The 27,345-nt window shown below is 44.5% G+C and overlaps 5 protein-coding genes across 5 annotated transcripts; 3 read left to right on the plus strand and 2 right to left on the minus strand.

The window, feature by feature from the left end:
* Positions 1–105: 105 nt before the first annotated feature.
* MRE11 (meiotic recombination) lies at positions 106–2,610 on the plus strand (the record flags this gene model as incomplete). The annotated part of the gene is made up of 3 exons (XM_062892856.1): positions 106–306; positions 385–1,611; positions 1,661–2,610. The coding sequence occupies exons 1-3, from the start codon at positions 291–293 to the stop codon at positions 2,608–2,610; spliced, it is 2,193 nt and encodes a 730-aa protein (XP_062740128.1). The 5' UTR covers positions 106–290.
* Positions 2,611–3,121: 511 nt separating this feature from the next.
* On the plus strand, positions 3,122–4,002 carry QC762_611840 (uncharacterized protein; the record flags this gene model as incomplete). The annotated part of the gene is made up of 2 exons (XM_062892857.1): positions 3,122–3,352; positions 3,416–4,002. The coding sequence occupies 2 exons, from the start codon at positions 3,122–3,124 to the stop codon at positions 3,821–3,823; spliced, it is 639 nt and encodes a 212-aa protein (XP_062740129.1). The 3' UTR covers positions 3,824–4,002.
* Positions 4,003–4,029: 27 nt separating this feature from the next.
* On the minus strand, positions 4,030–4,957 carry RSM19 (mitochondrial ribosomal small subunit component). The gene is made up of 4 exons (XM_062892858.1): positions 4,715–4,957; positions 4,641–4,656; positions 4,362–4,541; positions 4,030–4,293 (listed from the first exon to the last, which is right to left on the minus strand). Exons 1-4 carry the CDS (start codon positions 4,755–4,757, stop codon positions 4,257–4,259), a joined length of 276 nt encoding a protein of 91 aa, XP_062740130.1. The 5' UTR covers positions 4,758–4,957; the 3' UTR covers positions 4,030–4,256.
* On the plus strand, positions 4,904–9,074 carry QC762_611860 (uncharacterized protein). Its single transcript, XM_062892859.1, has 5 exons — positions 4,904–6,141; positions 6,225–7,411; positions 7,478–7,593; positions 7,660–7,891; positions 7,977–9,074. The coding sequence occupies exons 1-5, from the start codon at positions 6,082–6,084 to the stop codon at positions 8,962–8,964; spliced, it is 2,583 nt and encodes an 860-aa protein (XP_062740131.1). The 5' UTR covers positions 4,904–6,081; the 3' UTR covers positions 8,965–9,074.
* A 67-nt stretch (positions 9,075–9,141) lies between these two features.
* On the minus strand, positions 9,142–10,736 carry QC762_611865 (uncharacterized protein). Its single transcript, XM_062892860.1, has 5 exons — positions 10,520–10,736; positions 10,359–10,462; positions 10,092–10,289; positions 9,666–10,035; positions 9,142–9,598 (listed from the first exon to the last, which is right to left on the minus strand). The coding sequence occupies exons 3-5, from the start codon at positions 10,199–10,201 to the stop codon at positions 9,248–9,250; spliced, it is 831 nt and encodes a 276-aa protein (XP_062740132.1). The 5' UTR covers positions 10,202–10,289; positions 10,359–10,462; positions 10,520–10,736; the 3' UTR covers positions 9,142–9,247.
* Between the last annotated feature and the right edge of the window lie 16,609 nt (positions 10,737–27,345).

Raw genomic sequence — 27,345 nt, forward strand, 5'->3', positions numbered from 1 at the left:
GAGAGGTGCGTTGTACCTTTCAAGCCCCACCCCATCAATAGTGGGGCAGCAGAGCTCGTGACTGCGCGTGCAGTGGTCGTGTTTCCCGTTTTCCTTTACGCGACTCTTTAACCTCAAGCTCCATTGGACTTTGCCACTGAACCCCAAAATCTTTACCGCGTTGACAACGACAGCAACGATAATACCAGGACCGCACTACTTTTCCAGTATCCTCTCCAATTCTCCCCGGTGTTTTCTATCCTGCAATTTCTAAAGCCCCCTTGTCTGGCTGGTAGTGCCTGTTTCTCGAAATGCCACAAGCTCCAGGTGGGTCATCATGGTCTCTTTCTGTTCCTGTCCCAAGGCCCAGTCGGTACTAATAGTAGTCCACCGCACCTCCAACAGAAGAGGACACTATCCGCATACTGGTGTCGACCGACAATCATGTGGGCTATGCAGAGCGGGATCCAATCCGGAAAGATGATAGCTGGCGGACCTTCGATGAGATCATGCAGATAGCGAAAGCCCAGGACGTTGACATGGTTCTTCTTGGCGGCGACCTCTTCCATGACAACAAGCCATCTCGAAAATCCATGTATCAAGTCATACAATCTCTGCGGAAAAACTGTCTGGGCATGAAGCCCTGTGAGTTGGAGTTTCTGAGTGATCCGCAAGAGGTTTTCGGTGCATCAACCGGCTGCGTCAACTACCAGGACCCCGACATCAACATCTCCATTCCAGTCTTCTCTATCCATGGAAATCATGACGACCCCAGTGGCGATGGTCACTACTGTTCGCTCGATCTTCTACAGGCTGCCGGGCTCGTCAACTACTTTGGCCGTGTGCCTGAGGCAGACAACATCCACGTCAAGCCGGTTCTCCTGCGAAAGGGAGAGACTAAACTGGCCCTCTATGGGCTAAGCAATGTTCGTGATGAGCGGATGCACAGGACATTCCGAGACAACAAGGTTCACTTTTATCGGCCAGGCCAGCAGAGGAACGACTTCTTCAACCTACTGACCCTTCATCAAAACCACTACGCCCACACACCAACCAGTTACGTATCAGAGAACATGCTGCCCGAGTTTATGGACCTTGTCATCTGGGGCCACGAACACGAATGCTTGGTGGATCCCATAAAGAACGATATCACCAATTTCCATGTCATCCAACCCGGTTCCTCCATAGCCACCTCTCTTGTGGAGGGCGAGGCGGTAACAAAGCAGGTTGCAATTCTCAACATAACCGGCAGGCGTTTCACGGTAGACAAAATTTCCCTGAAAACGGTCCGGCCATTCGTCACCAGGGAGGTTGTGCTGGCGGAAGACAAACGATTCAAGGGGCTCGAGAAGAAACAGGACAACCGCCAAGAAGTCACCAAACGCTTGATGACAATTGTTGAAGAGATGATTGAGCAAGCTAATGCCCTGTGGGAGTCCACCCACGGCGGTGATGCTGCCGAGGATGAGGAGACGCCTCTTCCCCTGATACGACTCAAAGTGGAATATACCGCTCCGGAAGGCTCCAAGTTTGACGTGGAAAACCCCCAGCGCTTCTCCAACAGGTTTGCCAGCAGGGTGGCCAATCAGAACGACGTCGTGTACTTTTACCGAAAGAAGACAGCAGTCACAAGTGAGTGGAGGACACAAGAGCGGCCGTGCAAGAAGCTAACCAAGCGCAGGGAAAATTCCCAACGACTCAAAGGAGCTGCGAGAAGGCGTTGCAGAAGCCCTGGAATCGGTCGATACCATCAAGGTCGACACTCTTGTGCAGGAATACTTTGCCCAGCAGTCTTTGAAGATTCTGCCACAAGCTCCTTTTGGAGATGCTGTCAACCAGTTCGTCAACAAAGATGACAAGCATGCTGTGGAGATGTTTCTACTCGAGTCACTCTCCACGCAGGTCAAGGGGCTGCTGCAGCTCGATGACGAAAAGGTGACGGACGACTTGGAGGCACAAATCGAGGAATACAGGAAAGTCATGGAGAAAGATTTTGTCATCGGCCAGCACAAGCAAGCACAACGCAAGAGGAGGTTCAAGCCCAAGCCCAATGGCTGGGATTCTGATGTGGATGGCCACTGGCATGCCCAGCCGGAAGCGCTTGAAGAGCTGGTGGCATCTCCACCACAGGCAACTTTCAAGAGCCGAGGCGGTGCTCGCCCAACCTCTGGCGTTGTCTTCAGTGATGAGAACGAGGACATGTTGGAGGAGGAACCGGTCGCGGCGGAGCCAAAGCGAGCAGCGAGAGGAGCCCGAAAGACTGCTGCCACACCAGCCAAGAAAGCAGCAGTGGCCAAGAAGGCGGCAGCGCCTGCGAAGAAAGCCACGATGAGGACTGCCAAAGCAGCTGCACGAGGTCGAAAAAGGGGAAACCCCTTCGAGGACAGCGACGAAGAAGAAGAAGACGTGATCATGGAGGACGATGGTTTTGAGCCACCTCCACCCTCGACACGTGCTATACGGGGCGCTACCAAAAGCACTCGGCAAACCACACTCAACTTTGCCTCGCAGTCCCAAAAACCGGCCAGGGCGACGCAAAAGGCGATCGAGATCAGTGACGATGAGATTTCAGAGGATGATGATGCCTTTGAGACCATGCCCGCCACGAGCAAGAGGGGCAAGCGTCGCTGATGGCTGGTGCAATTAGGGCAGGATGTGCCGAATTTTGTATGAATAAATGGCCAAGTGTAAAGAAAAGACAGAAAAAGGGCAAATGCATTAAATAGTCTGGGCAGCTATCTGAGTAGCCAACATGATCCATATCATCTCTCCTGTCTCCTAGCGGGTGTAGTGTGCTGCTGAAGGGGAGCAAAGAGGCTGGCACGGTGCGGGTGCACTGTGAGAGGTTGCCGCTGAACACTGTACTTTGCAACCACGCACCTTCTCAAGTCCCAAGCTCTGTCTCTCTCTCTCTCTCTCTCCCATCCCAACGACGATCGGGCTGTCCGGCATTTTCTTTCTTCCCATACGTAACGTATGGTACAATCGACATACACGGTACCCAAATCACTCCATCGCGCCTTTGCCCGGCGCGCGCGCTTTCACTGCGGGCTTCGAATCGGGAGATCCATTTAGACTTTCGACAATTCATTGCTGTCGCGGCGTCTGAATAACCCGCAATCATAACCTAGAGCAATTGAAGATGGCGACCGGCACTCAACCAACCGAGAATCCCGACCAGAGTGCGTCCGCATCCACACAGCCCAACGGCACGCAATCACCACCTACGAATGCGACAGCGACTGGCGAGGCTGCCGTGGGAGCCGTGGAGGGAGGGCCCGTCGTCCCGCCCCTCCTCGAGGCGAAGACTCCATTGAGGAAAGATGCTTCGCTCAAGGAATTCTTGAACAAAATGGACGACTACGCTCCCATTGTACGTATACCACCCCCTTCAGAGGCCAATTCATTCCCTGTGTCTGACCTTGCTTCACCACAGATCCCCGATGCAGTGACCAACTACTACATGACCCGAGCCGGCCTCCCGCCTCCACCGCAGACCGACCAAAGGCTCGCCCGCCTCTTAGCGCTTGCCACGCAGAAATTCATCGCTGACATTGCTGCCGATGCTTATCAATACAGCCGCATTCGCGCAAGCAACACCAGTGCCAACAACCCAATGGGCAACCTGGGCGCCGCGGCTGGTTTCCCCATCCCAGGACAGCCGGCAAATCAGCCTGGGGCCAAGGATCAGGGTAGGGGCGGGCCTTTGGGCATCCAGAGGCCAGGCTACGGTGGTGGTGGACAGGGTAGTCAGCAGAACAGGACGGTGCTCACCATGGAGGACTTGGGCATGGCCGTTGGCGAGTTCGGGGTGAATGTCAAGAGAAGTGAGTTTTACCGCTAGACTCTGGGGTGTGTAGTCATGAAATGGGCAAGCAGCACATCGGTTGGCATGGGCATACGGAGTAATTTTTACCGAGTCAATAAGCGGGTCACACAACACAGGCGTTTGGGAACAAGAATGGAGGGCCAGGCGTTTTTTTTTCGGTAGGGAGTCCTGTATCTACCATGGGAAAGGACCACGGGATCGGCCATCTTATTTTTTGGTAGTTGATTGCTTACAAGCGAAAGGTTTATTATTTGGTTCTGCGGTTCTCTTGACCCTTCTTCTTCCTCATATACTTGGCCAGGCCAAAGTTAATCCTTAGTGATGATGCCAGCGGGACGTTGGCTCGCCAGTTCTTCTGCTTGGCCAGCGACATAAACGGTGCCGCTCCGTGCTATTGATACAGCAGTTGTACAGGATATCATCACGTCCCAAACGGGAGCGCAGTCTTCTATTTCTTCTTGCCCCAGATGAATGGTTTTCGGGTCCTATGGTCCAATACATAGTCAGCTCCTACATTCCCGTGCCCATGCTTTCTTGACGGAATGTTGTGTACGTTGAAAACTCGCCGAGCTTATGTCCCACCATCTCCTCGGTAATGGTCACGTCATGGTAGACCTTGCCGTTGTGCACCTGGAACTTGAGCCCCACGAAGTTGGGGAGAATGGTGGCCGACCGGGCCTGGGTCCGGATCGGGGCAATCTTTTGTCCTGGCTCGGGCCGTACAATAGGGAGTCTTGTGCTTGTCAGTAGTCGGTCGAGAGAAGCAGCCTTCTCGTGAGTGACTAGGCCGGGGGAGGAGGGCCGCGGGAGGACGGGGGCTTGATGGCCTTACGGGACAATGTGCGGACCTAGGCCAGTCAGTAAGCCAAGTCAGACCATCGTTAAGAACAAAGTGCTGCAACTGACCTTTCCAGACCGAGCGCTTGAGCAGGCACCTCGTGGGCTGCATGTTGGGCAGGCAGTGGGAGTGTGTGGTGGGACAACAAGAAGCAAGCACTCCTGCGTATTGGCTGTTTGGCTGTCCACCAAGGTGCTCGCCGTTGACAGAAATCCTGGCCGCGAAAAGTTAATGTGGGGCTTCAGTCTGTCAGGTCACGTGCCCTCCCTGAGCACAACCACCTTTCGTCTCCTCTGCTCACGCTGACGTTCCTCGTCCCTAGTCATTCGATGCGATGGAATAATTAGCGCAGCCGGTGCACTGACAGCATAGTTCCTCTCCTCATCCCCACAAACTACGATCCATCATCTGTGCACTCTCTGGTGAGCGTCGGCAACAGTCACCACACCATCATAAAGGTACCCACAGACCTTGGGTAGGTAGGTAGTACTATCGTACTCATCCGTCCTTGGCAAACCAGGCTCATCTGTGGCTGCTATAATAGGGCTCTTTCGGCCACGTGATATTTTCACATCCAGCTATCAGTCAACTCAGCTCTCGAGTTTGCTGATCTCCCGAGAAGGAGTCGAGGTCTCCATTGCATGAAACTGCCAGGAAGACTCAGCCAAGAAACCAATGGTACGACGTGGATATACGCCCAGTTGCAGCAATATGTGGTACACAGTACGGCTGTCTGTCGTCATCAGTCATCATGGTTTCCACCTCTTCGCTCTGGCTTCTGACAACTCAAGGGCATCTCGCCAATTGAGGTAATAAACTCCATGTCACCTATCCCAGGAGGTAGCGAGCCCCTCACCTCCCAAGTAGAGCTGCAGTAGGGAACTCCTGGTCAAACATCTCAATCGTAACTGAGACGAAGCACGCCAGTCACCAGCTCCATGTCCGTGACCAAACTATCATGTCCACCGGCAGGGTTTCCGCGGGGCAGTTGGGGGACTGTTTCGACATGTCTCTTGGAGGCTCACCTCCGTACGCGACAACAAAGCAGGTCACTGGGCTTGCAGTACCCGCATGTCGTCCATGCCCGGGCTCGATAACCCCAGTTGGTCCCATATTGATAACATCTCCTGCCGAACAGTCTTCGAGAGTCCGCTGGCGATTTCCTTTGACAACAGTTCCCAGCTCGGCTCCTCCTAATACCAACCCCGGCCTTATCACCTTCGGCGCAGCAGGGCTGCGATGGGCCTGTGGTCCGACTCAGCGGGTTGTCCTTCAATGAGTACAGTTGATCGTTACTTGAACGATATCTTTGGTCTTGTGCTCCCCTCGCCCGACTGCCAGCGCCGAGGCGATCATTGCGCATCTCTGTGCCAACAAAGCATGGGGCACCATAACGAGCAACCATCTACGGCTTTCTGTGTTCCCATGTCACAAGATGCCTAGGCAACATCTCACCCCAAACGCTTGTTTGGTATGCCGCAAAAAGAGAACCAAAGTAACAGAGCATCTCCTTCCCCATTTTCGAGTTCCCAGTCATACCTCTCTCTGCCGACAATATCACTGACAAACTTCCATCAGTGTGATGGACAGATACCATGTCGCCGATGCAGGTCAAGGGGCGAGGAGTGCTCCTACGAGGATAAGAAATGGAGGACCAAAGACCACCTGCGATCCGAAATTGAAAGGCTGAGGGCAGAGCAGCGGCAAGGCGAGGCAGTTATCCAAGCACTTGTTGACAACAAGCCGGACCAGTGGGAAGTAGTTCAGGACCGCATGCGCGCCGATGAATCCCCCGATGCCATTGCAGAATGGATTCGCTCACTGAGAGGTTTGCCGGATTCTTCACAGACTCACCGGGGTCTATTTGGGAGTACGCCTGCCAGTGGGCTAAACAACTTTATACCCACACCCTTCCAGTCACAATTCAACCCAACGATGCCCGGAATAGGGAGTGTGCCAACCGGCGGCTTCCCAGAAGCAGGATCGGATGTGCTTGATGCATTCACTACGAATAATGGGCCAGGCAACGTCGGAAACGGCGGTACCAACATATGTCACGTCACCAGCGCCATGGAGGGAGCTTCTCGTCCAAGTTTTTCCGCTGACTTGGTCGCTCCTGGAGATCGTATATCATTGCAAAAACACGGGACCTTTGTTTGCCCGTCCCTGTCGCCCACAGACAACTCCTCCCATACCATGAACCACCCACTGGACATGGCTGGACCCGCGGCTTGTCGTCTTGTTCCGAATCTAACCCCCTATGGGCCTCCTGTTCGGACCTGGACTACTGTTACATCCGACAAGCATCTTGTCCAGCGACTCCTTGCGAGATTCTTCTCGGGACTCTTTCCGTGCTTGTCATTGATATCTTACGCGCACTTCATTCATGATTTTGAAGAGGGCACTGCGCGGTACTGCTCAGAAGCGCTTGTGAACGCCATCCTCGGCACAGCATGTAGGCTCTTCAACGCAACATCTCAGCTCATTTCGAGGATCAGCTTCGGCGACGCCTTTGTGGGTGAGGCAAAGAGGCTGCTAGCGGCTGAGGATAGCCACGTGAATCTCCCAAGCATACAGGCTCTCGCCATCCTTGCTCTGGGGGAGATGAGCCAAGGGAACGATGAAGAGGCCGAAACCCTCCTCCGGGAGTCGGTAAGGGCGTCAGTTCATCTTGTCTTGGAAGCTCGTGATCTGGACGGGAAGGAAAACGAGGATTTCAGAGTAGTGCGAGCACTGGCATACTGTGGTGTATTTTCTCTCATGAGGTCTGTTACCCTTTGGGTCGACTGTCACTTGGATCCACTCTAACCTGAAGAAACTCAATATGCCAGGTTCCTTCGCCTCTTGACGGGAGATCTCGAGCCAAAAGTTGGGCCGTTGTTCATCCGACTTCAGCCTAATTCCGCGAGTCTTGACGAGGATACGCCCCAAACACGAGTGGAGCGAGGTTTGTTGTGCCCAATCCATTCTCCGCGGCTTCCAGGTTTTGCTGGCTAATGTGTTGCTGCTGTAGGCATCGCGCTCCAGACGCAGTTCTTTGCCGAGTTGCGGTTTTGTCCGCCATCATCGAGGTTTATCTTTGAGGTCATGGAGACAGCACACACCTTTCTGTCTTATAATTACTCTCGAGCCATGACCGCCAGTGATCTCGAGAGTGCATACGACAGATGTGTGTGCTCATATCGCCAGTTTCTAGAATCGTTAGCGCCAGCCTCCAGTCCCTCACAGGACACACTGCTCGCACAGTATGCCCTTACTCTCCACCCCCGGGCTTTCGTTGCCGTCGTCGGCTTGTAGTATATACTAATCTCTGCTGGTCATGGCTTCTAGGATTTGGTACCATTTCTGCATGCTCAATTTGATGCGACCCTTTGTCTCGAACTCGAATAACCTCGTGGATGGCACTACCCCGAAACTGTCTGGTGGTGCCAGGCCCAGTGTCATATGTCACCGAGCTTCAGAAGCCATCATTTCGCTCACTGGCACTTACCAAGCCCGGAACTTCATTGCATATCTGCCACCTTTGTTACCGTATATGGTCTTCACTGCCGTCCTGTTTGAACTCACGTTGACGGCCAGCCCGGTTTTGTGTCAGCAAGGCCTCACCGATTCTCCGTCAAGTTTGTCTCCGCTTACTGGATATCAGTCACCTATACAGGCCGCCTCCAAGCCAGGGACCCGTTGGTCTCAACTGCCTCAGGCATCAGCTCCACGTCCAGGATTTTGTTCGTCCGACTCTGAGCCTGTATCCCCAGCGTCTACCAGACAGGCCAACCAAACTACCTACCGCCGGGTGTCCGGTGTCTCGACTATCTCCACCGGATTTTCAAGTAGCGAGCAGAGCAGGCGGCCGAGTGGCTGTAGTTTTCTTTCTGGCACGCCACGTGACCAGGACGAGATATCGACATCGGATACAGAGTCAGACCTATTCCCCGTGTTTTCGTCGCAACCTTCGGATCTTGTTACCGTCGGCTCACTGCAGTTAGCATCCATGAGCGCCCGCCACCTTGGTGCCACTGAGGCTTCCCGCCTACTCCGGGGGTTGGGGAACATTCGAGACGTCGCCGAAGTCAGGCTCAACCTAGCTGCACTCACCGCTTCACTGCCATTTCCAGCTGTTGAATTCGGAACTTCTATCCTACTTACCGGCCTTGGACTTCAGAAGGTGCCGGTTGCCAGCGTGGTCCCGGGCGCTTCGACATTTTGTGGAGGGTTGAGTCCTATGTCGGTCCCAAAAGTCGAGTCTACTAAATCACCCACCGGTGACTTGTCTTCAGCCCAACTACCTACATCTCTGCAACAGGCACCGGGGCCATGATCTGGGGATATGCCATGCGCAGTGGTGACCGGTAACAAGTATGGATAGCGTCAACATAGCATGTACAGGGCTGGCCCCTATTTTCAATCAAGTCTTTCATTTTGGCGGAGTCTTTCCGTTGTTTCCCCTGCTTGCTACATGTTCCTATATTTGACCAGCATGTCACCACCATGTTACCAGAATCTCTATAATAGATATCAAGAGCTGCGCTGATCATGCGTGTCCTTTTTCCCGCCGCTCGCGGTGATTGCTGGAAATGAATAAATTTGCTGATGTGTGTGTATCAAAGCTCGTCATGTCCTGATTCATGTTGCTCCTTGCCAGGGCTTCTGTTTGCGGGTTGCAATTTGCCGCTGCTGATGTCGATCAGATGTCTCTCGACATCATCTGCCATGAGTTTGACACTCCCTGGAAAAGGATACAAAGCACCAACTGCGGAATTTTCGAGTACCAATGCCGTTGTCGAGTCTGTTGCTCCTCCGCTCCCACCCAACAAATCAGAATATTCATTCAAGTCCCTGATGATAAACTTCAATTTGGCAGAGTATTTCTTCGCCAAGGGCCTTATTTCCGCCCTGTACGCCTCCTTTTCTGCCTCTGTGCTGGCAAAATAGTGGAGAACGCTTTTCCCTGTCTGTGGGCATGTGGCCTTTTGGTGAGTCTAGTCGTTCTGTGACTTGAATTCTGGCAAGGATGCTTACCGAGATGTATTCGGCCTTGTTGATTATGGTCAGTTCGGGGATGAGGGGCTCCGCACACAAAACGACAAAGTCCTCCAGGGCCTGAGTGGTCTGGGTATCGGTAGCCACATGCTTCACATCGTCGAGATTGTTGTAGCAGATGACGGCGGCGGAGCGGCTCTCTGTAACAGATGGACCTATCAGAAAGGTGAACCGGTCCCTATACCTGGCTGCCAGGGCAGTGAAGCAGTCATAAATATTCCAGTTGTCAGACTGGGCAAGAGGGTGCATGACTATGACAACGTCATCCAACAGGATAAAATGCTCTAGCAGTTGAGCGTCGGCCTCGAGAAAGGAAGGGCGGATGACACGATTCCGAAACATGGCTAGTCTGGTGGATGAACAGAATTAGAAATGAACATGAACGGGGAAGGGTCTAAACTGTACTCTCTAGCTTTGTGTTCACCTCTGTACTGATCTATTCTGCCATCCCGATGATATATTCTGATGGTTGGGTACGAAGGTATGTTGAGTTGCTGACAGAATTCTCTGTGCATGGCACAATCGAAGCTAACAATGTTATCGTCATCCTTTTCAGCTTCCTGGAGGGCAAGCCATTGTTCTTCGAGATCTTGACTAGCCTTCCTATCGTAGTCCACTAGACATCAGCACAGCAATTTGAACAGATACCAGAGTACTAGTTAGCCAACTTACTGCGAAGGCTACATGGGGACGAAGTATCAGTGGTCTTGCATAGGTGGACTTGCATTCAGGTGTTTTGGCGGGGGAAGAGAAAGGCGATGCACTTACGAGAATAACTGAGAGAGAAAATCAGCACATCGAACATACACACTGAGGCTGCAATTGTGACTCACATGCGGCTAGTGTATATGCACTGGAGTCCAATGCTTCTCTCAATCGCCTCTCTTCAATATGTCTCCATGCTGCAGAAGATCTTCCGAGGATCAATGATACTGCAAATGACCAATATAGGCTCTTCATCTTGTCCGAGGCATGCGCCGGAGTTCACCAGGATACAATTCCACAGATAATCTACCAAATACAATATCTCTATATAAAGACCGAAGAGAGAGTCGAAACAAAAAGGACAGGTTACCGCGAAGGCACTGCAGTAACTAGGATTTAGCCGGTTTAGCACAGGGAGCAGAATAACCGGATAAATTAAACGATTGAAGTAATGATATTTAATTAATATTGAGAACATTCGAGCTATATATTATATTTTCAATATAGATATATAGCGCGATATGTAGCCCAGTGTTATATATATCTCTTATATAAAGCTTACTCAGTTATTAAGTAAATTAGCCTTATAAATAATAATTCAAAGTATTATAGTTTCTTATACCCAGGGTTAGAGTTCTATTAGTCTAGTTAAACTATTGTACTCCAAGCTGAGCAGGGTCTCTATTAGCCTTATTCATTTGGTTTCTATAACTAACGTGCGTGATAAGCGAGTGACACAGACAAGCGAGCGACACACTTTCCACCACCCCACCATAACTATCCTCAATTATACAACCACAACACTAGGAAACTACAATAACTGAATTAGAAATAGATGAATCAGATGATTCTGCAGCCTCCTTGCAGGTGCGTACATTATGGCCTGGCTTACCGCACACGCCACAGCACTGAATCTTCGGACGAGACCCCCTTGCACCACCACCACTTTGTCGATCTTCCTGGATTACCTGCTCACCTACAGCCTTCTGATCCAGTAGATCCTGTGCCTCTTGTACAGTAAGTGACCCTCCAAGCCTCACGCGTGTTTTTTTTGGCTCTCCGTCTCTTACTAAGCTCCTCATTGGCCTTGCGTAGCGAAGAGACCTCTGCACGGAGAAGAGCCACCTGGTGCATCATAGCCGTTGTACCCTTAGCAAGCTGGTCTACCGCAGCCAGCATTGAAGTCGGGGAGCTATTTGATGGTTGGTAATGCGAGTCTTAATGAGCGTTGACTGTGAGTTGGCTTCTCGAGGGTTGTGTGGTGTCTGGGAGACCCAAGGTTGTGCAGTGCCGGGCCGTGAGTTTGGAGGTGTTGGCGTACGAAGCTTTACATCTAGCTTGGAAAGCACCCTCTCTGGATCCTACGGTATAAGGCTAGCACCTGCAAAGCCACCCTGTATATTCTTCTCTGTTATAGAGGCGAAGAAGGCTTCGCGAAGGCACAGAGGAACTCGAGCTTGCTTATATGGTTGATATGTATGCGCATTAAGGCCTCGATCTGGCGACCGTACGCCTGTTTTAGCGGCCCAAAGCAGCCAACATCGAGTGGTTGAAGGAGGTGGGAGGAGTGTGGAGGCATGCAGGGCGTGATAATGTTATTCTGCTGGCAGTGGCTCGTCGGCGCGCAAGGGTTTTGAAAGCAACATTATAGACGTTAGCTGCAGCTCGTAAACTCAGATCTTTATCTTTTTCGAGAGCTTGAAGGGCCATAATAAGCCTGCCTTCTTTTGATGGTGAGGTCATATTGTGTTGTGGAAGAAAGTGATGTTGAAGGTGGAGGTGTTGTGTTGTGGGGGGAAGTGTGTCACTCGCTTATCCGTGTCACTCGCTTATCACGCACGTTAATAGTTTTTCTTTTTTGAAATCCTTTCTATAACTTCATTATATTAACCATAACTTTTTATAAATTCTATATAGTACATAAATTCAATATTTAATACATGGAGTAATAATGAAAGTATAAAAAAAATAGTAAAATGAAAAGGTTTTTTATAAATAGATGTCACGGCACTGGCCTGACACTGGCAGACTGGAGGATAAGTGGGGCTCAGCGAGCAAGTGTGGTAAAGGCCCTGCAGGCAAACAGCGGTTGTGATATTTTTCCTCTTTTCTTCTTCACCTTAGTATTTCAATCAATTGGTTGGTATAACTGTTGCCTTGTCTCAGACTTTACCATCCAGGCCGTGACAATAAATATCATATTTAAAGAAACATAAGACGTATATTTACTTTTAAAACTAAAGCTTAGAACTTTTCTTAATCCAATAGCGTTATTTCTTTAATAAACTTTGCTTTTGAGTATTAAATATAAATTTACATATAAACCTTTACCAATTTTATCACACTATAAATACCTCTCTTCTTTAATTTTAATTTTTTTCTTTTCACTATATAATCCTTTTGAGCTTTATTCTGTATAATAAAGTTTTTTTTTTTTTAAAAATATTTCTATTAATTTTCTCTAACGTATATTATAAGCGAGTCGTACATGTAAGCGAGTCGTACAGTCTCCACCACGACGCGTCCTCCTTACACCTAACATCAATTTTTTCCACAACTCAATATGCCTCCTACTTCAAAGGAAGCCAGGATACTCTTAGCCCTTGAGGCTCTTCGAATCAATGACAAATTAAGCCTCCGAGCTGCAGCTAAGCTCTACAACGTACCAGCTATGACTCTCTCTAACCGACGCGCCCGCCGGCCTGCACGACGCGATATAACACCCAATTCGAAAAAGCTGACTCAATCGGAAGAGGAAGCTATTGTCCGATATATTATTGAGCTATGTGCGCGAGCTTTTCCACCAAGATTGCTTAGTGTAGAAGATATGGCCAACAAACTGCTACGCGTACGCGACGCGCCCCCTGTTGGCAAGCTCTGGGCACATAACTTCGTCAAACGCCAGCCGCAGCTCCGTACGCGTTTTAAGCGTAGATACGACTACCAGAGGGCTAAGTGCGAGGATCCAAAGGTCATTGCCGAGTAGTTTGCGCTCGTACGGAACACTAAGGCTAAGTACGGTATTGTAGATGACGATATCTACAACTTCGACGAGACTGGGTTTATGATGGGTATTATCTTCGCGGGCATGGTAGTTACGACCTCGGACGGCCTTAGTAAGGCGAAACTAGCCCAGCCTGGTAACCGCGAATGGGCAACGGTAATCCAGGGAGTTAATGCCCTCGGTTGGGCCATCCCTCCTTTTATCATCTTGGCCGCGCAGTACCACCTTGCCAACAAGGCACTAAGCAAGCGCAGGAGAGCCAAAAAAACACGTGTGCGGCTTGGAGGATCACTTACTGTGCAGGATGCACACGATCTACTAGACCAGAAGGCCGTGGGTGGGGAGGCAGTGGAAGAAACGCAGCCGGATGGTAGTGGTGTAGGGGGTGCTCGTACAAAGGTTCAATGCTGTGTTGTATGCGGCAAGCCTGGCCATAATGCACGTACTTGCCAGAAGGCTGTAGAATCGTCTGATTCGGCTGTTTCTGATGTAATTATAGTTGGTTTATAGTGTTGTTATGTTGCAATTGAGGATAGTTGTTGTAGGGTGGTGGAGACTGTACGACTCGCTTATATGTACGACTCGCTTATAATATACGTTACCTTTTTATATATTAGCCTGATAATTTATCCTATTTCATTCGTTTTGATAGAGAAAAAATGGATTTTTTAATGTTTCTTTAAAGGTACTAAAAGGTATTACGTTTGTTAATGTTTTATAAACCTTTTATTTATAAGTTTTGGGTCTTATTTTGGTACAATAAATAGAGCTACTAATGAAACATTATATTTTCTATATTTATAGTTTCCTATGGTTGTCTCAATTTTAGTAATTGGCAATATTTAGGTAAGTAATAGAAGCCAATAATATACAGTATAAGTAAAGTAGGTGAATTCAACAAAAAAAACGAGAATCCCAACAGAAAAGTCTGCATACTCTGAAAGGTAGGTAACACAGTATATTATAATATATTACCCGCTGCTCAAACACTATTAAAACCTATTAATCTCCCTAACTATACCTTTTAAAATATTAACCTAATATTATGCTTTTTCATATATACTCTCTCATATATAAGAGGTTAAAGCCACCCTAACTCCCTATAATACTAGCCTATGAAATTAAAAATCTCCTATTCCATTATTATTTTATATTATCAGATTAATTATAAATTATTTACCAGTGACTATAGTTTAAAGATTAGTAACAGTCAAAATACTAAAAGTGTGTTGATTTTATCTATATTTGTCTCATATAACGTTATTATTACTTTAAGTAAACTGAAGTATTCATTATTCTTTTATTTATTTTAGTTTTGTTGAAATAAGTGCTATTGAGGCCTGTAAAATATAGGCTCAGATAGCTATCGGCGCAGTATACTGAGAGCGAAGAAGACTTTGACTGCAGCCTTCGACAGTTGCCGAGGCACTGAAGGAAGGTGGATTACAAGGACGGTGCCCTGTAATATACACAAGATAATCGCTGTAATATATGCTTGTGAGGCACTGATAAGTGTGGTAAACCAGTATATTGATTGAACTTGTAGGCTAAGAAATATCACAGGAAACAAGGTGTGTGGCAGAGGTCTTATAGGCCGTCGGTCTTTCACTCGCTCCCCGAGGCTGATTCCGTTCCCGGGCCCGAACGCCCGCTAAGTGCGTTGGTTAAAATAAGGTTACAGGCCACGTTACAGGCCACGTTACAGGCCACCTTGCACTACCGTTTGACCGTTGCAGGGCACTAGCCTTAGCGCTCGGCTTTCCGGGACTTCAGGCTGCTTCAGGGGGCCGAGTTCTGCTCCGGCAACTGTGGTCTCTGAGCACTGCTGATCCAAGCTATCGTATTGCCTCTGAGGCCCTGTATTCTACAGAGCTCAGATACATTGTAAAATTCACAAACAGAAGTTGTATTTTAACAGTTATCAATGTTACATTCAAAATTTTCATAAGTTCCACTAATCAAGGATATAATTATTGAAAGTATCAAATAAATATTCTAGAGAATAAACTACCATGAAAACCATTTTAATCTTCAAGATTAAATTAATAGCTTTCAAGTTTAAGAAATTACAATCAACCTCCCTCCTGATAAGACCTTGATTTAAAAATACAATTAAGGTAATTTAAATACTTAAATGATAAATACTGAATATAGCTTTTTTATGTAAAATGTTTTTAACTTTAATTTACATCTAGTAAGATTAATTATATATTATGTAAGATTTATTGAATTTCATAAATAGCCTTTGATATGAAAATTGTCACGAAGCTGAGGTGCAAATAGGTTAAGGCCAATACTGTTTTTCTGTAGCTAATGTAATGGTGAGATAAAGAATAAAAAAGGAAAGTAAAGTTTGTGTGTGGCTCGTATTGTTCTCCAATATATCCTTGCCCTCCCCTGCGTGGCCTGTACCTTCCTCCTGCTCTCTCCTTGGCCGCAGCCTCTCTGCTCTCTTTGCTCCCTGCACCCCTAACACGTCCTGTGCTCTCTGTCGTATGCCGTCACAAAAATAAATAAAATCTAGTTTTACAAAAATAAACTTTATCGAGAGAGATATATAGTGACTGATACCTCTCACAAATAATTTAATATAGTTAAATTTAGGTTTGATAACCTTCCATAGCTGTATAATATATTTGCTATGAACTCGTATTTAAGCATTATTGTAGTAGTTGTTTAGTATTAACCGGATTAGTTTTATTCCTCTTCTTTTTGGCGATTACGTGCATTAATAAGCTTTCCAATTTGATAATGTACCTTGCATATAGTTTATTTATTTAATATAGTTCTAATCAAAGAATAAAATATTCTGAAATTATTCTGATTGAATTAATCAATCTTTAGGTTAATATTTCTTCAAATTGACAAAACCAATTTTGGCTTTCACTTTATTTTATTTAATAGAGGTAAGGTAGTATTGAAAGAAATTAGAAAATAAGTTTATCATTTATTTAAGATTGGGTTAGGTTAATATATTTACTTTTAATGTAAAACTAGTAAATTAAGTAATATCCAAGTTATTAAAGATACCTGTTAAAGTAATATAGTTTATCACCTTATTAAATTAGTCCAAAGAATATATGTTAATTACAAAAGGAAATATTCATAAAAGAGAAGTAGTATAGAAGGACAAAGGTGATAATATTATTTACATTATTTACCAAGAAATAAACAGTAAGGGAGCTACTAACTAAGCTATAAGTAATTGACAACATGAAAGGCGATTACAAGGTTGGATGGACTATACTATTATTACGTAAATCTAAGAAGTTTAACAATTATAGCTCGAGAAAAAAAAGTTATATAATATATATAGCTATATCTTCTGGTAAAAGTCCACATCTATTAAAATAAATAACCTTTTTATTAACTTTCTTCTATGTTTCTTTTAACATGATGAATACTATTTTATATTTGTTTTATGCTTATCTTACTTAGATTAATTTAAAATTTGGACTAAATATATATAAGATAAATGAATAAGATAAATGCTCTTGTGGATTATTTTAAAATCTTGAAAACTCTTTAAGAAAGTTCATTGACAAAAGTCTATGAGTCTATTTACATATAACGTGGTTTATAAGCGAAAGCGCCACACTCCCTGCACCCACACTGCAAAGACAAGAACAATTCCACCAAAACAGCTCAAAACAATTAAAATTACTTGGAATTATCTTCCTCAGACGTTTCTACAACTATCTGACATGTGCGCGCATTATGACCAGGCTCGCCGCAGTTGCCACAACGTCGCGCACCCGTCTCGGTCCTCGGCTTCCGACCACTACCTGCGTTTCCTCCATTATCTGCGCCTCAACATCTCTCTGACCCTGCAAATCCTGTGCATCTTGTACAGAGAGTGATCCTCCTTGCCCAACACGTTGCTTTTTGGCCCTTCGGCGCTTGCTTAGTGCTTCATTTGCTGCTCGGAGACTCTGGTTCTCTACCTTCAATAATGTTAACTGATGCATTATCCTGGACGTTCCTTTCGCAAGGACGTCAACTGCCTTTAAAATCTCAGTTGGAGAGCTATTCTGATGCTGTGCAATCCGAGACTTGATGAGATTAGGTTGTGAAGAGGCTTCAGTTGGGTTGTTTGGCGTGTTAGAGACCCAGGTGTGGGCACTGCCAGGCCGAGAGTTCGAGGGCGTTGGCGTTTTAAGCCGGATATCGAGTTGTGAAATCACTTTTTCGGAGTCAAAAGGAACAAGTCCGGCACCTCTGAAGCCTCCTTGAATGTTGTCGCGCGTTATCGCTGCCTGGTGGGCTGCGAAAAACGCAGGAAAGAACTCCTCTTTGGTGATATGGGTTATACATGCCCGCATCATCTCCTCAATCTGCTTGCCGTATGCCGTTTTCAGTGGGCTAAAGCACCCAATATCGAGTGGCTGGAGGATATGAGATGAGTGGGAAGGCATGCAGAGAGTAATAATATTGTTCTCTTTGCAGTAAAGTTCGAAGTCAGTCGAGTGGTGGCTTTCGTGGCCGTCGAGGATAAGGAGGCGATAAGCCCCAGTTGTTCGAGCCTTAGTATGCTTGTCGAAGTGCTGAATCCATTCTAGACCTCTCTCGTTGGTAGTCCACCCATTTTCAGATGTCGCAATAACCCAATCTTTGGGAAATGAGCTGTTCTCGTACCAAGGAGGAGGTGATATTTCCCCTTGACAATGGTGAATGGTGGGATCGCCCAGCCAGTCGCATTGACACCCAAAATCACAGTTACCCATTCACGATTACCAGGCTGCTTTGATTTGGCCCTGCCATGTCGTTCGGAACTTGTAACAACCATTGCAGTTGAGATAATGCCCATCATAAACCCCGTCTCATCAAAGTTGGAGATGTCCACCTCCAGAATACCATACTTCGCAATTGTGTTCCGTACAAGTGTAAACCAGCCGCCAATAACCTCTGGATCTTCGCATAGGGCCCTTTGGTAGTCGTACTTCCGATTAAAACGCGTAGTGAGTTCTGGTTGCCGTTTAACAAAGTTGTGCGCCCAGAGCGCGCCGACGCGTCCCGCATCGCGTTCGGCAAGCAATCGGTTGGCCATATCTTCCACACCAGACAAGCGAGGAGGAAATCCTTTCAAATCTAGGTCGATAATATATTGAATAATAACAGACTCTTCTAGAGTAGTCAGCTTCCGCGAGTTGGCTGAAATATCGCGGCGTGATGGCTGACCCTGCTTGCGGCGACCCAGCTTCCGATGATCGACAGAATAGATCTTTGCTGCAGCTCTTAGCCTTAGTTTCGGGTCATTCTTCATCGCTTCGAGGGCCAAGATTATGCTACTTTCATCGTTTTTTTGAGGCATGTTCAGTTGTAGAGAAGGAGGATGAAGAAGGGAGATGTTACGTGTGGATCAATTGCGTGGCGTTTTCGCTTATAAACCACGTTATTTAAAGTTTTCATTAATGAATAATGAAGCATCATTCTAATTGATATATACTATTTTAAGCTTTATATGCTTTATTTACTCTTTAACATCAGTTCATTTTGATATCATAAATGAATTTTTTCAGTTAATAAAAAGCCCAAATGACAACAATTCTTACTGCAGATTTTTTTTTTCGATGGATGTAAATTGTAGTTTAAAAGAAATAACGTGATCCACCATCGAGCGGGACACCCCATCGACCGGGACACTTTTTCTCCCACTATAACCACCCAACTTCAATTCGCGTTTTCTCTATCACAACAATGTCCGACAGCTTGCCAGAAAATCGAGTCCTTTTAGCGATCAATGCGATTCGATCAACACCGCGCTTGAGCATCCGACGCGCCGCAGAAATATACAACGTGCCCAAGTCCACAATTGCTGCGAGAATGAAGGGCCGAGTTGCGAAGTTCGACAGTTACAACGCACGTTCGAATTTGACTACGATAGAAGAGGAGGTGATTGTTCAATATGTACTCGACCGAGATTCGCGAGGGTTTTCGCCCCGGATTGTCGACGTGGGTGATATGGCCAATCTCCTGCTTCGGAAACGCGGTGCGCGACAGGTCGGAAAGAACTGGCCAGACCGCTTCGTTACCCGACGTCCAGAGTTAAAGACGCGTTTTAATCGCGTCTATGACTATCAAAGAGGCCTCTGTGAAGATCCTGCAATTATCGAGCCATGGTTCCGACTGGTTGCCAACATGCGTGCGAAATACGGCATCCTCGACTGCGACTTCTACAACTTCGACGAGACGGGCTTTATGATGGGCATGATACGGCCAGGGATGGTGGTCACGCGCTCCGATCGGGTCGGCAAACCAAAGGCTATTCAGCCGGGCAATCGAGAATGGGCGACAGCGATTTGCACTATTGCTGGCGACGGGTATGTGGTGCCGCCTTTCTTGGTGGTGAAGGGCCGTTTCCACCTCGCCAGCTGGTACTCCGAACATCAGATACCTGACGACTGGGCCGTCGCAACAACAACCAACGGATGGACAGATAATAAGACTGCTCTGGAATGGCTGCAGCATTTTGATGAGCACACTAAACACCGTCGGAGGGGTGTATATCGGATGCTGGTGCTCGACGGCCATGAGAGCCATGTTAACGCCGAATTCGAGGACTATTGCAAGGAGAATAACATTGTCACCATTTGTCTGCCTTCCCATTCCTCGCATCTTACCCAGCCTCTCGATGTGGGTTGTTATAGCGTCCTAAAGAAGATGTACGGTGCTGAAATCGAGCACTTCATCAAAGCCCGGATCACGCATATCACGAAGCCCGAGTTCTTCCTTGCGTTCAAAGCCGCCTTCAGCCGGACTTTCACCCAAGAAAACGTTCTCGGGGTTTTCGGGGGTCTGGACTTATCCCCTACGACCCGCAGGCCGTCCTTTCGAAGCTAGATGTCAAGTTGCGGACACCAACCCCCCCTGGGACCCCTGATGGGCCACCAACACCTTGGGCCTTTAAGACGCCCAAGACTACCAACGAAGCCCTCTCGCAGTCTACCCTTATTGAAGCTCGGATTGCAAGACATCAGTCGAGCTCTCCGACTCCGATTTTAGCTGCTGTTGATCAGCTTTCGAAAGGAATACAGGTATTTTCCCATCGGGTGACCCTTTTACAAGCCGAGGTACGGACACTTCAAAGAGGCCAACGAAGCACTTTCCAAGCGTCGGAGGGCCAAACGGACGCATCTCCAAGACGGAGGTGCTATTAGTGGAAGCCAGGCCAGGGAGATAATGGCAGAGAAGGGTGTGGTTGAGGAGGGAGGGCATGTCGAGGAGGAAAATGAAGGGTCGTCAAAGAGGCGTCGGACGGGTTCGCGGCTCTGTGGCATCTGCCGCAAGGCTGGCCACAATGCAAGGACATGCCCAGAGGCTGGAGAAATACATAGTTCAAGCGATTCTGAGTAGTTTCAATTGATTGCATTGGTTTTTGGTGGACCTCTGGCAGTTTGGAATGATGATGTCTAGAAAAGTGCGCGGGTCAATGGGGTGCGCGGGTCAATGGTGGATCACGTTATGTAAAGTCACAAGACACTGTTGAATAAATTCTCTCCAGTATTCTAATTACCTTGAATAGTTAACAAACAATATTTCCTCCTACTGACTCTGTATATTTCTAATATTATTTTGTTTCCTTTCACTTTGATTAAAAGTACAAATTTATATCTCAATCATTCATCGATTGTATTCGGAAATTTGAAATCATACAATAGTATTAGTAAGTTTCTTAATAGTTCTGAATTTGCATCAGTTTCTTTAACATTAACTCTTTTTATTAGTAATACAAAGAAAAAATATATTAAAACTATTCATTTAGATTTATTGAAAATAAAAGCTCAAAATATTTTCTGATTATTAATATTTATTCTATAATTGTGAGTACATAATGTGAGAAAGATTAGGGTCTAGAGACTTGAAATTTTATATTTGATCCTATAGTAGATATTAAAAATTTCTTATTATTCAATGAAACATGATGGTGTATAAACATTATTTCTGTTTTAATAATAATTTAGCAATTATTGAATTGATTCTTTTTTTATATAAAACCAGTTTCTGAGAATAGTTCTTTTAAAAGGTTATAATGTTATTCCCGACAACTATTTTAGCTTTTCATTATAAATAGTAATCTCATTATTTTAGTAGTGAGCAACGCTACTATTCCTTTCTCTTATGTTATATCCCGGTACATTTTTCGAAAAAAGAAAACATTATCTATTGTTTAATAGAACTTAGTACTTGCCATAAAGTTAGGTTTCAAATCCTAACTACCATACTCTGTTGAAAGCTATATTTATTTCTGTTATACTTACAAGTGGAATAACCTTTCTAATTGAGATAATTATACAGTTTTTACTTCTAATCAAAGAAAACGGAAAACGTTTAATACCGAAATAAGAAAAACTTAATAGAAGAAAATAAAATTGATCAAAAGTAATAAAAATAGTTAAGAACTAAAACAGAAGAATTTTTCCCTTTAAATTTCTCTCCTTTAATATTTATCATAGACTCTCCTGCCTGAGAAAAAATTAAAATTTCTTCAAGTAGAAATTAATAATAATCCTAACAATATTCAAAAATATTTCTAAAGTACACAACGCCTTATAGCTTTGTTTTATTTCACAAAACTAAATGTAATTCACCTTTTGAAAGTTTTTATCTATTTATGCCTTCCGTTTTTTTTTAAAAAACATACCCTAATCAAATTACCTTTTTTCTTTACAAAAAACAACACAACTAATTTAACCATTAAGCGTTTCTATAAACCTGTAAAACTTTACATCTTTAAAATATAACCTTAGTAAAGCCTGGTATAGTTTTATTAAAAATTATGGGGATATAAAAGGTTACTTTTTGAAAGCCTAATTTATAGTTAAGAGTAAAACCACGATTCAATCTTTGAGATTTATTAGCAAATATTACAAAGTAAAAATTAAACCTTTTTATTCTTGAAAGAGCTTATAAATCACTATATTGGCGAAAAAGTGTAATAATATTAGTATAAAATAACTGGTAGGATTTTATAAGGCTTTTATAAAAAGTCATTTTTCAAAAATCGCGGGAGCCCAGTGTAAGAAAACCGAAAATGTGGTTTTACTCACTATTAAAATAAAGAACTTAATAAATTCAGAAAGTCCCTTCTTTATAGAGGGGCCTCCTATTTATAGGGACCTAGTTAGCTGAGTTCCGATGAATTGGGAGATATATTCTAGTATTATTTATATAGTAATATATAAAAATATGATGAACCTATCTATACCATTATAATTTTATTTTAATATCTATTTACTTATATATTTCCCGATTACTATTCCTCACAATAAACATCGGACAATTCATTTGAAAATATTAACTTAAGTCCTCAATGATATCATATAGTGAGTTTATAATAAGATTACTAATTTATAGACCTAAAACTGAGGTTTTCGACAATCTTCTTACTATTATTCTTATAGTTAAATGATCGAAAAATTAATAGTATTATGTAATTTTAACAGATGTTAAATGTAATGAAGTATTTTCGTTTTTAACCTTCCTTTTGCATCACATCATAACTTTTTTATATTCTAGTACCCTTTTAAAATATATCTAACAAACCCTTTTATTTTAAATAAAGGATCTACTTGTATTTTCATATTGTTACCTTATACTCTTTTGTATACCTTATGTATTTCTCTTCTTATTACTATTACTTTATTTTAAGACATTCAGCTAACGTACGTCATACGCGAGCGACCACTTGTTTCACGCGACGCGTAGCCTCACCCTCAAACCTAATTTTCTCAACAATCTAAAATGCCATCTACTTCAGAGGAAGCCTATATAATCTTAGACCTTAATGCTCTTGAAAATGATAAAAACCTAAGTGTATCAGCTGCACCTAAGATGTATAACGTCGATCGCAGCACGCTTAGACACCGCCGCGCCAGCCGGCCTGTACGACGCGATACAACACCCAATTCGAAAAAGCTGACTCAATCAGAAGAGGAAGCTATTGTCCGATATACTATTGAGCTATGTACGCGATATTTTCCACCAAGACCGCGTAGTGTGGAAGATATGGCCAACTATTTGCTCAACGAACGCGGTGCGCCTCCTGTTGGCAAGCTCTGGGCTCACAACTTCGTCAAACGCCAGCCAGAGCTCCAGACGCGTTATACACATAGATACGACTACCAAATGGCCTTGTGCCGTACGATCCAGAGAGGGTGCTTTCCAAGCTGGATGTGAAGCTTCGTACGCCAACACCTCCGACCTCCCGGCCCGGCACTCCACAACCTTGGGTCTTCCAGACACCACACAACCCCCAAGAAGCCAACTCGCAGTCAACGCTTATTAAGACTCGCATTTGCCAACCATCAAAATAGCTCCCGACTTCAATGTTGGCTGCTGTGGACCAGCTTGCTAAAAGTACAATGGCTGTGATGCACCAGGTGGCTCTCCTACGTGCAGAGAACACTTCACTCCGCAAGGCCAACGAGGCACTAAGTAAGCGCCGGAGAGCCAAAAAAACACGTGTGCGGCTCGGAGGATCACTTACTGTGCAGGATGCACACGATCTACTGGACAAGAAGGCCGTGAGTGGAGAGGGAGTGCAAGAAACACAGCCGGATGGTAGTTGTGCAGGGGTGGCTCATACGAAGGTTCGATGCTGTGGTGTGTGCGGCAAGCCTGGCCATAATGCACGTACTTGCCAGGAGGCTGCAGAATTGTCTGATTCAGCTATTGCCGAGGAAATTGTAGTTGGTTACTAGTGTTGTATGTAGTAATTAAGGATGATTGTTGGTAGGTAGTGGAGAACCCACGGCTCGCTTGTACCCACGACTCGCTTATAATGTATGTTAATGTATATTCATAATTTTAGCGTAAGCTAGTCTTTAACTTCCGTGGTTTTTTTGGTTCTATCCGAACTTTACTTAATAATACTAAATATCCTAAATATATTTTTTTCGATACATAAACTCCATTTTTTCTTTATTAGTTAAAAATCCGGTTCCGTTTAACGCGTCGACTATATCTTATCTATATCGCTTATATTCCTTTAAAATATATAAGTAAATAAAGATCTTATTAAAATAGTATACTATTATTTTATTTGGGTACTTTCGTAATATATAAATCAAAAAAGATTAGAATGTTATACACATGTTAATTAATCCGAATAATGTTATAAAATACTCGAAATAGTTATAGGGTATATAAAACGCTATTTCTATTTATTCCTTTTTTAATGTAAAAATCAGTAAATTTAATAGGTATATTTAAATATTTAAAGCATTTCGCTTTAATTAATTAACCCTATTGCCTAAATATCAATAGTAACGAGTAACTGATTTTTATCATTTCGTTATTTAATTAATACTAACGTATATATGATCATACACCACCGTCTTTTCTTCGGTATAAAGAATACGGGATATTTTACTAGCGATATAAGTCTAATATATCCTTTTCTTAAATTCTTATATCAATACTTCCCTAATTCCGCACTTTATTTATCGTTAGTATAATAAATTTTAGATAGCTATAACGTGCGTGATAAGGGAGCGCCGCAGACAAGCGAGCGCCGCACTTTCTACCACCCTACCACCGCTATCCTCAATTACACAACCACAACACTAGGAAATAACTATAACTAAATCGGAAACAGATGAATCAGATGATTCTGCAGCCTCCTGGCAGGTGCGTGCATTATGGCCTGGCTTACCGCACACGCCACAGCACCGAATCTTCGGACGAGACCCCCCTGTACCACCACCACTTTGTCGATTTTCCTGGATTACCTGCTCGCCCACGGCCTCCTGATCCAGTAGATCCTGTGCCTCTTGTACAGTAAGTGACTCTCCAAGCCTCAGACCTGTTCTTTTGGCTCTCCGGCGCTTGCTTAGTGCCTCATTGGCCTTACGGAGCGAAGAGACCTCTGCCCGAAGGAGAGCCACCTGGTGCATTATAGCCGTTGTACCTTTAGTAAGCTGGTCTACCGCCGCCAACATTTAAGTCGGGGAGCTATTTTGGTGGCTAGTGGTGCGAGTCTTGATGAGCGTTGACTGTAAGTTGGCTTCTCGAGGGTTGTGTGGTGTCTGGGAGACCCAAGGTTGTGCAGTGCCGGGCCGTGAGTTTGGAGGTGTTGGCGTACGAAGCTTTATATCTAGCTTAGAAAGCACCCTCTCTGGATCGTATGGTATAAGGCCAGCACCTGCAAAGCCACCCTGTATGTTCTTCTCTGTTATAGAGGCGAAGAAGGCCTTGCGGAAGGCACAGAGGAACTCGAGCTTGCTTATGTGGCTGGCGTTTGACGAAGTTATGTGCCCAGAGCTTGCCAACAGGGGGCACGTCGCCTACGCGCAGCAGTTGGTTGCCCATATTTTCCACACCACGCAATCTCGGTGGAAAAGCTCGCTCACATAGCTCAATAACGTATTGAACAATAGCATGCTCTTCGGATTGAGTGAGCTTCTTCGATTTGGGCGTAGTATCGCGTCGTGCAGGCCGGCCGGCGCGTCGGTCACGGAGGCTTGAGAATGGTATGTTATATAGCTTTGCTGCGGCTCGGAGGCTTAATTTCGGAGTGTTTTGAATAGCTTCAAGGGCTAAGATTATCCTGGCTTCATTTAAGGTAGGAGGCATGTTGGGTTGTAGAGAAAGCTGATGTTGAGTGTAGGAGGCCGCGTCGCGGTCGAAAAGTGACCAGCCCACTTATATGACCGACTCGCTTATAAAGTACGTTATTATTTTCCTAACTAAATTTAACTTACTTTTCTTATTTACTTTACGTACCGGCTAATAACCGTATAATAACTTACTTTAATAATATACGGTATATCCGTATATAATATACTTAAACTAAAACACCTTTCGATATTCCCGATATTTAAAATAAAGTTATACCGTAATTCTTCTGTAAGGTATATATTATATAACTGAAAATACTGATTTTATTTACTTCGCGACTTTAATACTAATAACCATTTTATCTTCCCAATATTCCTTCCAGCTTTGATATACGAACTTTTAAAGCTAGGATACTTATTGTACGCGGATTATCCTCTATTATTTGTATTACTTCTTTAATATTATTTACCGGGTAAATCTTTTTTATTAGGTAAAATTGTCGTTTTTAATAACTTCTCTAGTAATTTCTTTAACACTTTATTAATTAATCGTATAACTTTTATCTTTAAGAAGATCTTTCTTTGTACTTCGCTTCTAACCTTTTTATTATATCTTATATCTTCTAAAACTCTACCTCCTTTCATTCGGTATATTAAGTAAAGTTTTCTTTGAAGTTCGAGACTTTACTTTCCTCATACTCAACAATTTTAAGCCTTATAACTCTCAGTCCTTTGGATAAAATAATTGTTATCATTTTCGTTTTATTAACTAAGTCGGTTAAGTATCCTATAATCCTTTTTAAAGTATCCTTACCGTAAATAAAGTATTTAAAATTACCTTTACCCTCATACCGAAGTAATTAGTTTTAGGCTATTACCGCTTATATTTATCGTTAGAGCGACTATTACTATAGTAACCCTTATTATTACCTATGTTTTCTGTATAACGCTATAATTACCGATCGTCGATCCGTATAGTTATATTGGTATACCTATTAATAGTATTAAACCTCGACCCTTTATATACTTTACTTTGTTACCGTTTTTTTAAGTTATCATAAAAAATTTACATTAATCCTTTACTATGAATAATATTATATAAGTTATTAATACTAAATAAAGCTACGTAAATTACTATGAAATTTAACATAGATCTACGAGCCTCTCTTACGCATATTTTACCTTATTATACTTTTTCAATATTTCTTTAAGTTTAGTTTCGAACATATAATTGCTTTTACAATATTACACCGTAATCTTCTCTTAGTCCTCCTCCTCTTCCTTATTTAAATCGTTAAGAATAGGTTCGAACTATGTAAAAGCCCTATTCTTACGTTTAGTTACTGCAAAAATTACCTTCAATTTTTATTAACATATTAATTTAGACAGTAAC

This window comes from Podospora pseudocomata, chromosome 6 (genome assembly GCF_035222375.1).
Source record: "Podospora pseudocomata strain CBS 415.72m chromosome 6, whole genome shotgun sequence".
NCBI lineage: Eukaryota > Fungi > Ascomycota > Sordariomycetes > Sordariales > Podosporaceae > Podospora > Podospora pseudocomata.

What these genes read in the sequence shown, in the direction of transcription:
- QC762_611865 (XM_062892860.1), bottom strand. Translation starts at nt 10,201, where the DNA reads ATGCACAGAGAATTCTGTCAGCAACTCAACATACCTTCGTACCCAACC. An exon ending in GGTGAACACAAAGCTAGAGA is followed by an intron (nt 10,036 to 10,091) that starts GTACAGTTTAGA and finishes TTCATCCACCAG; the next exon opens with ACTAGCCATGTTTCGGAATC. An exon ending in ACAAGGCCGAATACATCTCG is followed by an intron (nt 9,599 to 9,665) that starts GTAAGCATCCTT and finishes ACATGCCCACAG; the next exon opens with ACAGGGAAAAGCGTTCTCCA.
- QC762_611860 (XM_062892859.1), top strand. Translation starts at nt 6,082, where the DNA reads ATGCCTAGGCAACATCTCACCCCAAACGCTTGTTTGGTATGCCGCAAA. An exon ending in GGTGTATTTTCTCTCATGAG is followed by an intron (nt 7,412 to 7,477) that starts GTCTGTTACCCT and finishes TCAATATGCCAG; the next exon opens with GTTCCTTCGCCTCTTGACGG. An exon ending in CCAAACACGAGTGGAGCGAG is followed by an intron (nt 7,594 to 7,659) that starts GTTTGTTGTGCC and finishes TTGCTGCTGTAG; the next exon opens with GCATCGCGCTCCAGACGCAG.
- RSM19 (XM_062892858.1), bottom strand. Translation starts at nt 4,757, where the DNA reads ATGCAGCCCACGAGGTGCCTGCTCAAGCGCTCGGTCTGGAAAG. An exon ending in AAGCTCGGCGAGTTTTCAAC is followed by an intron (nt 4,294 to 4,361) that starts GTACACAACATT and finishes ATTGGACCATAG; the next exon opens with GACCCGAAAACCATTCATCT.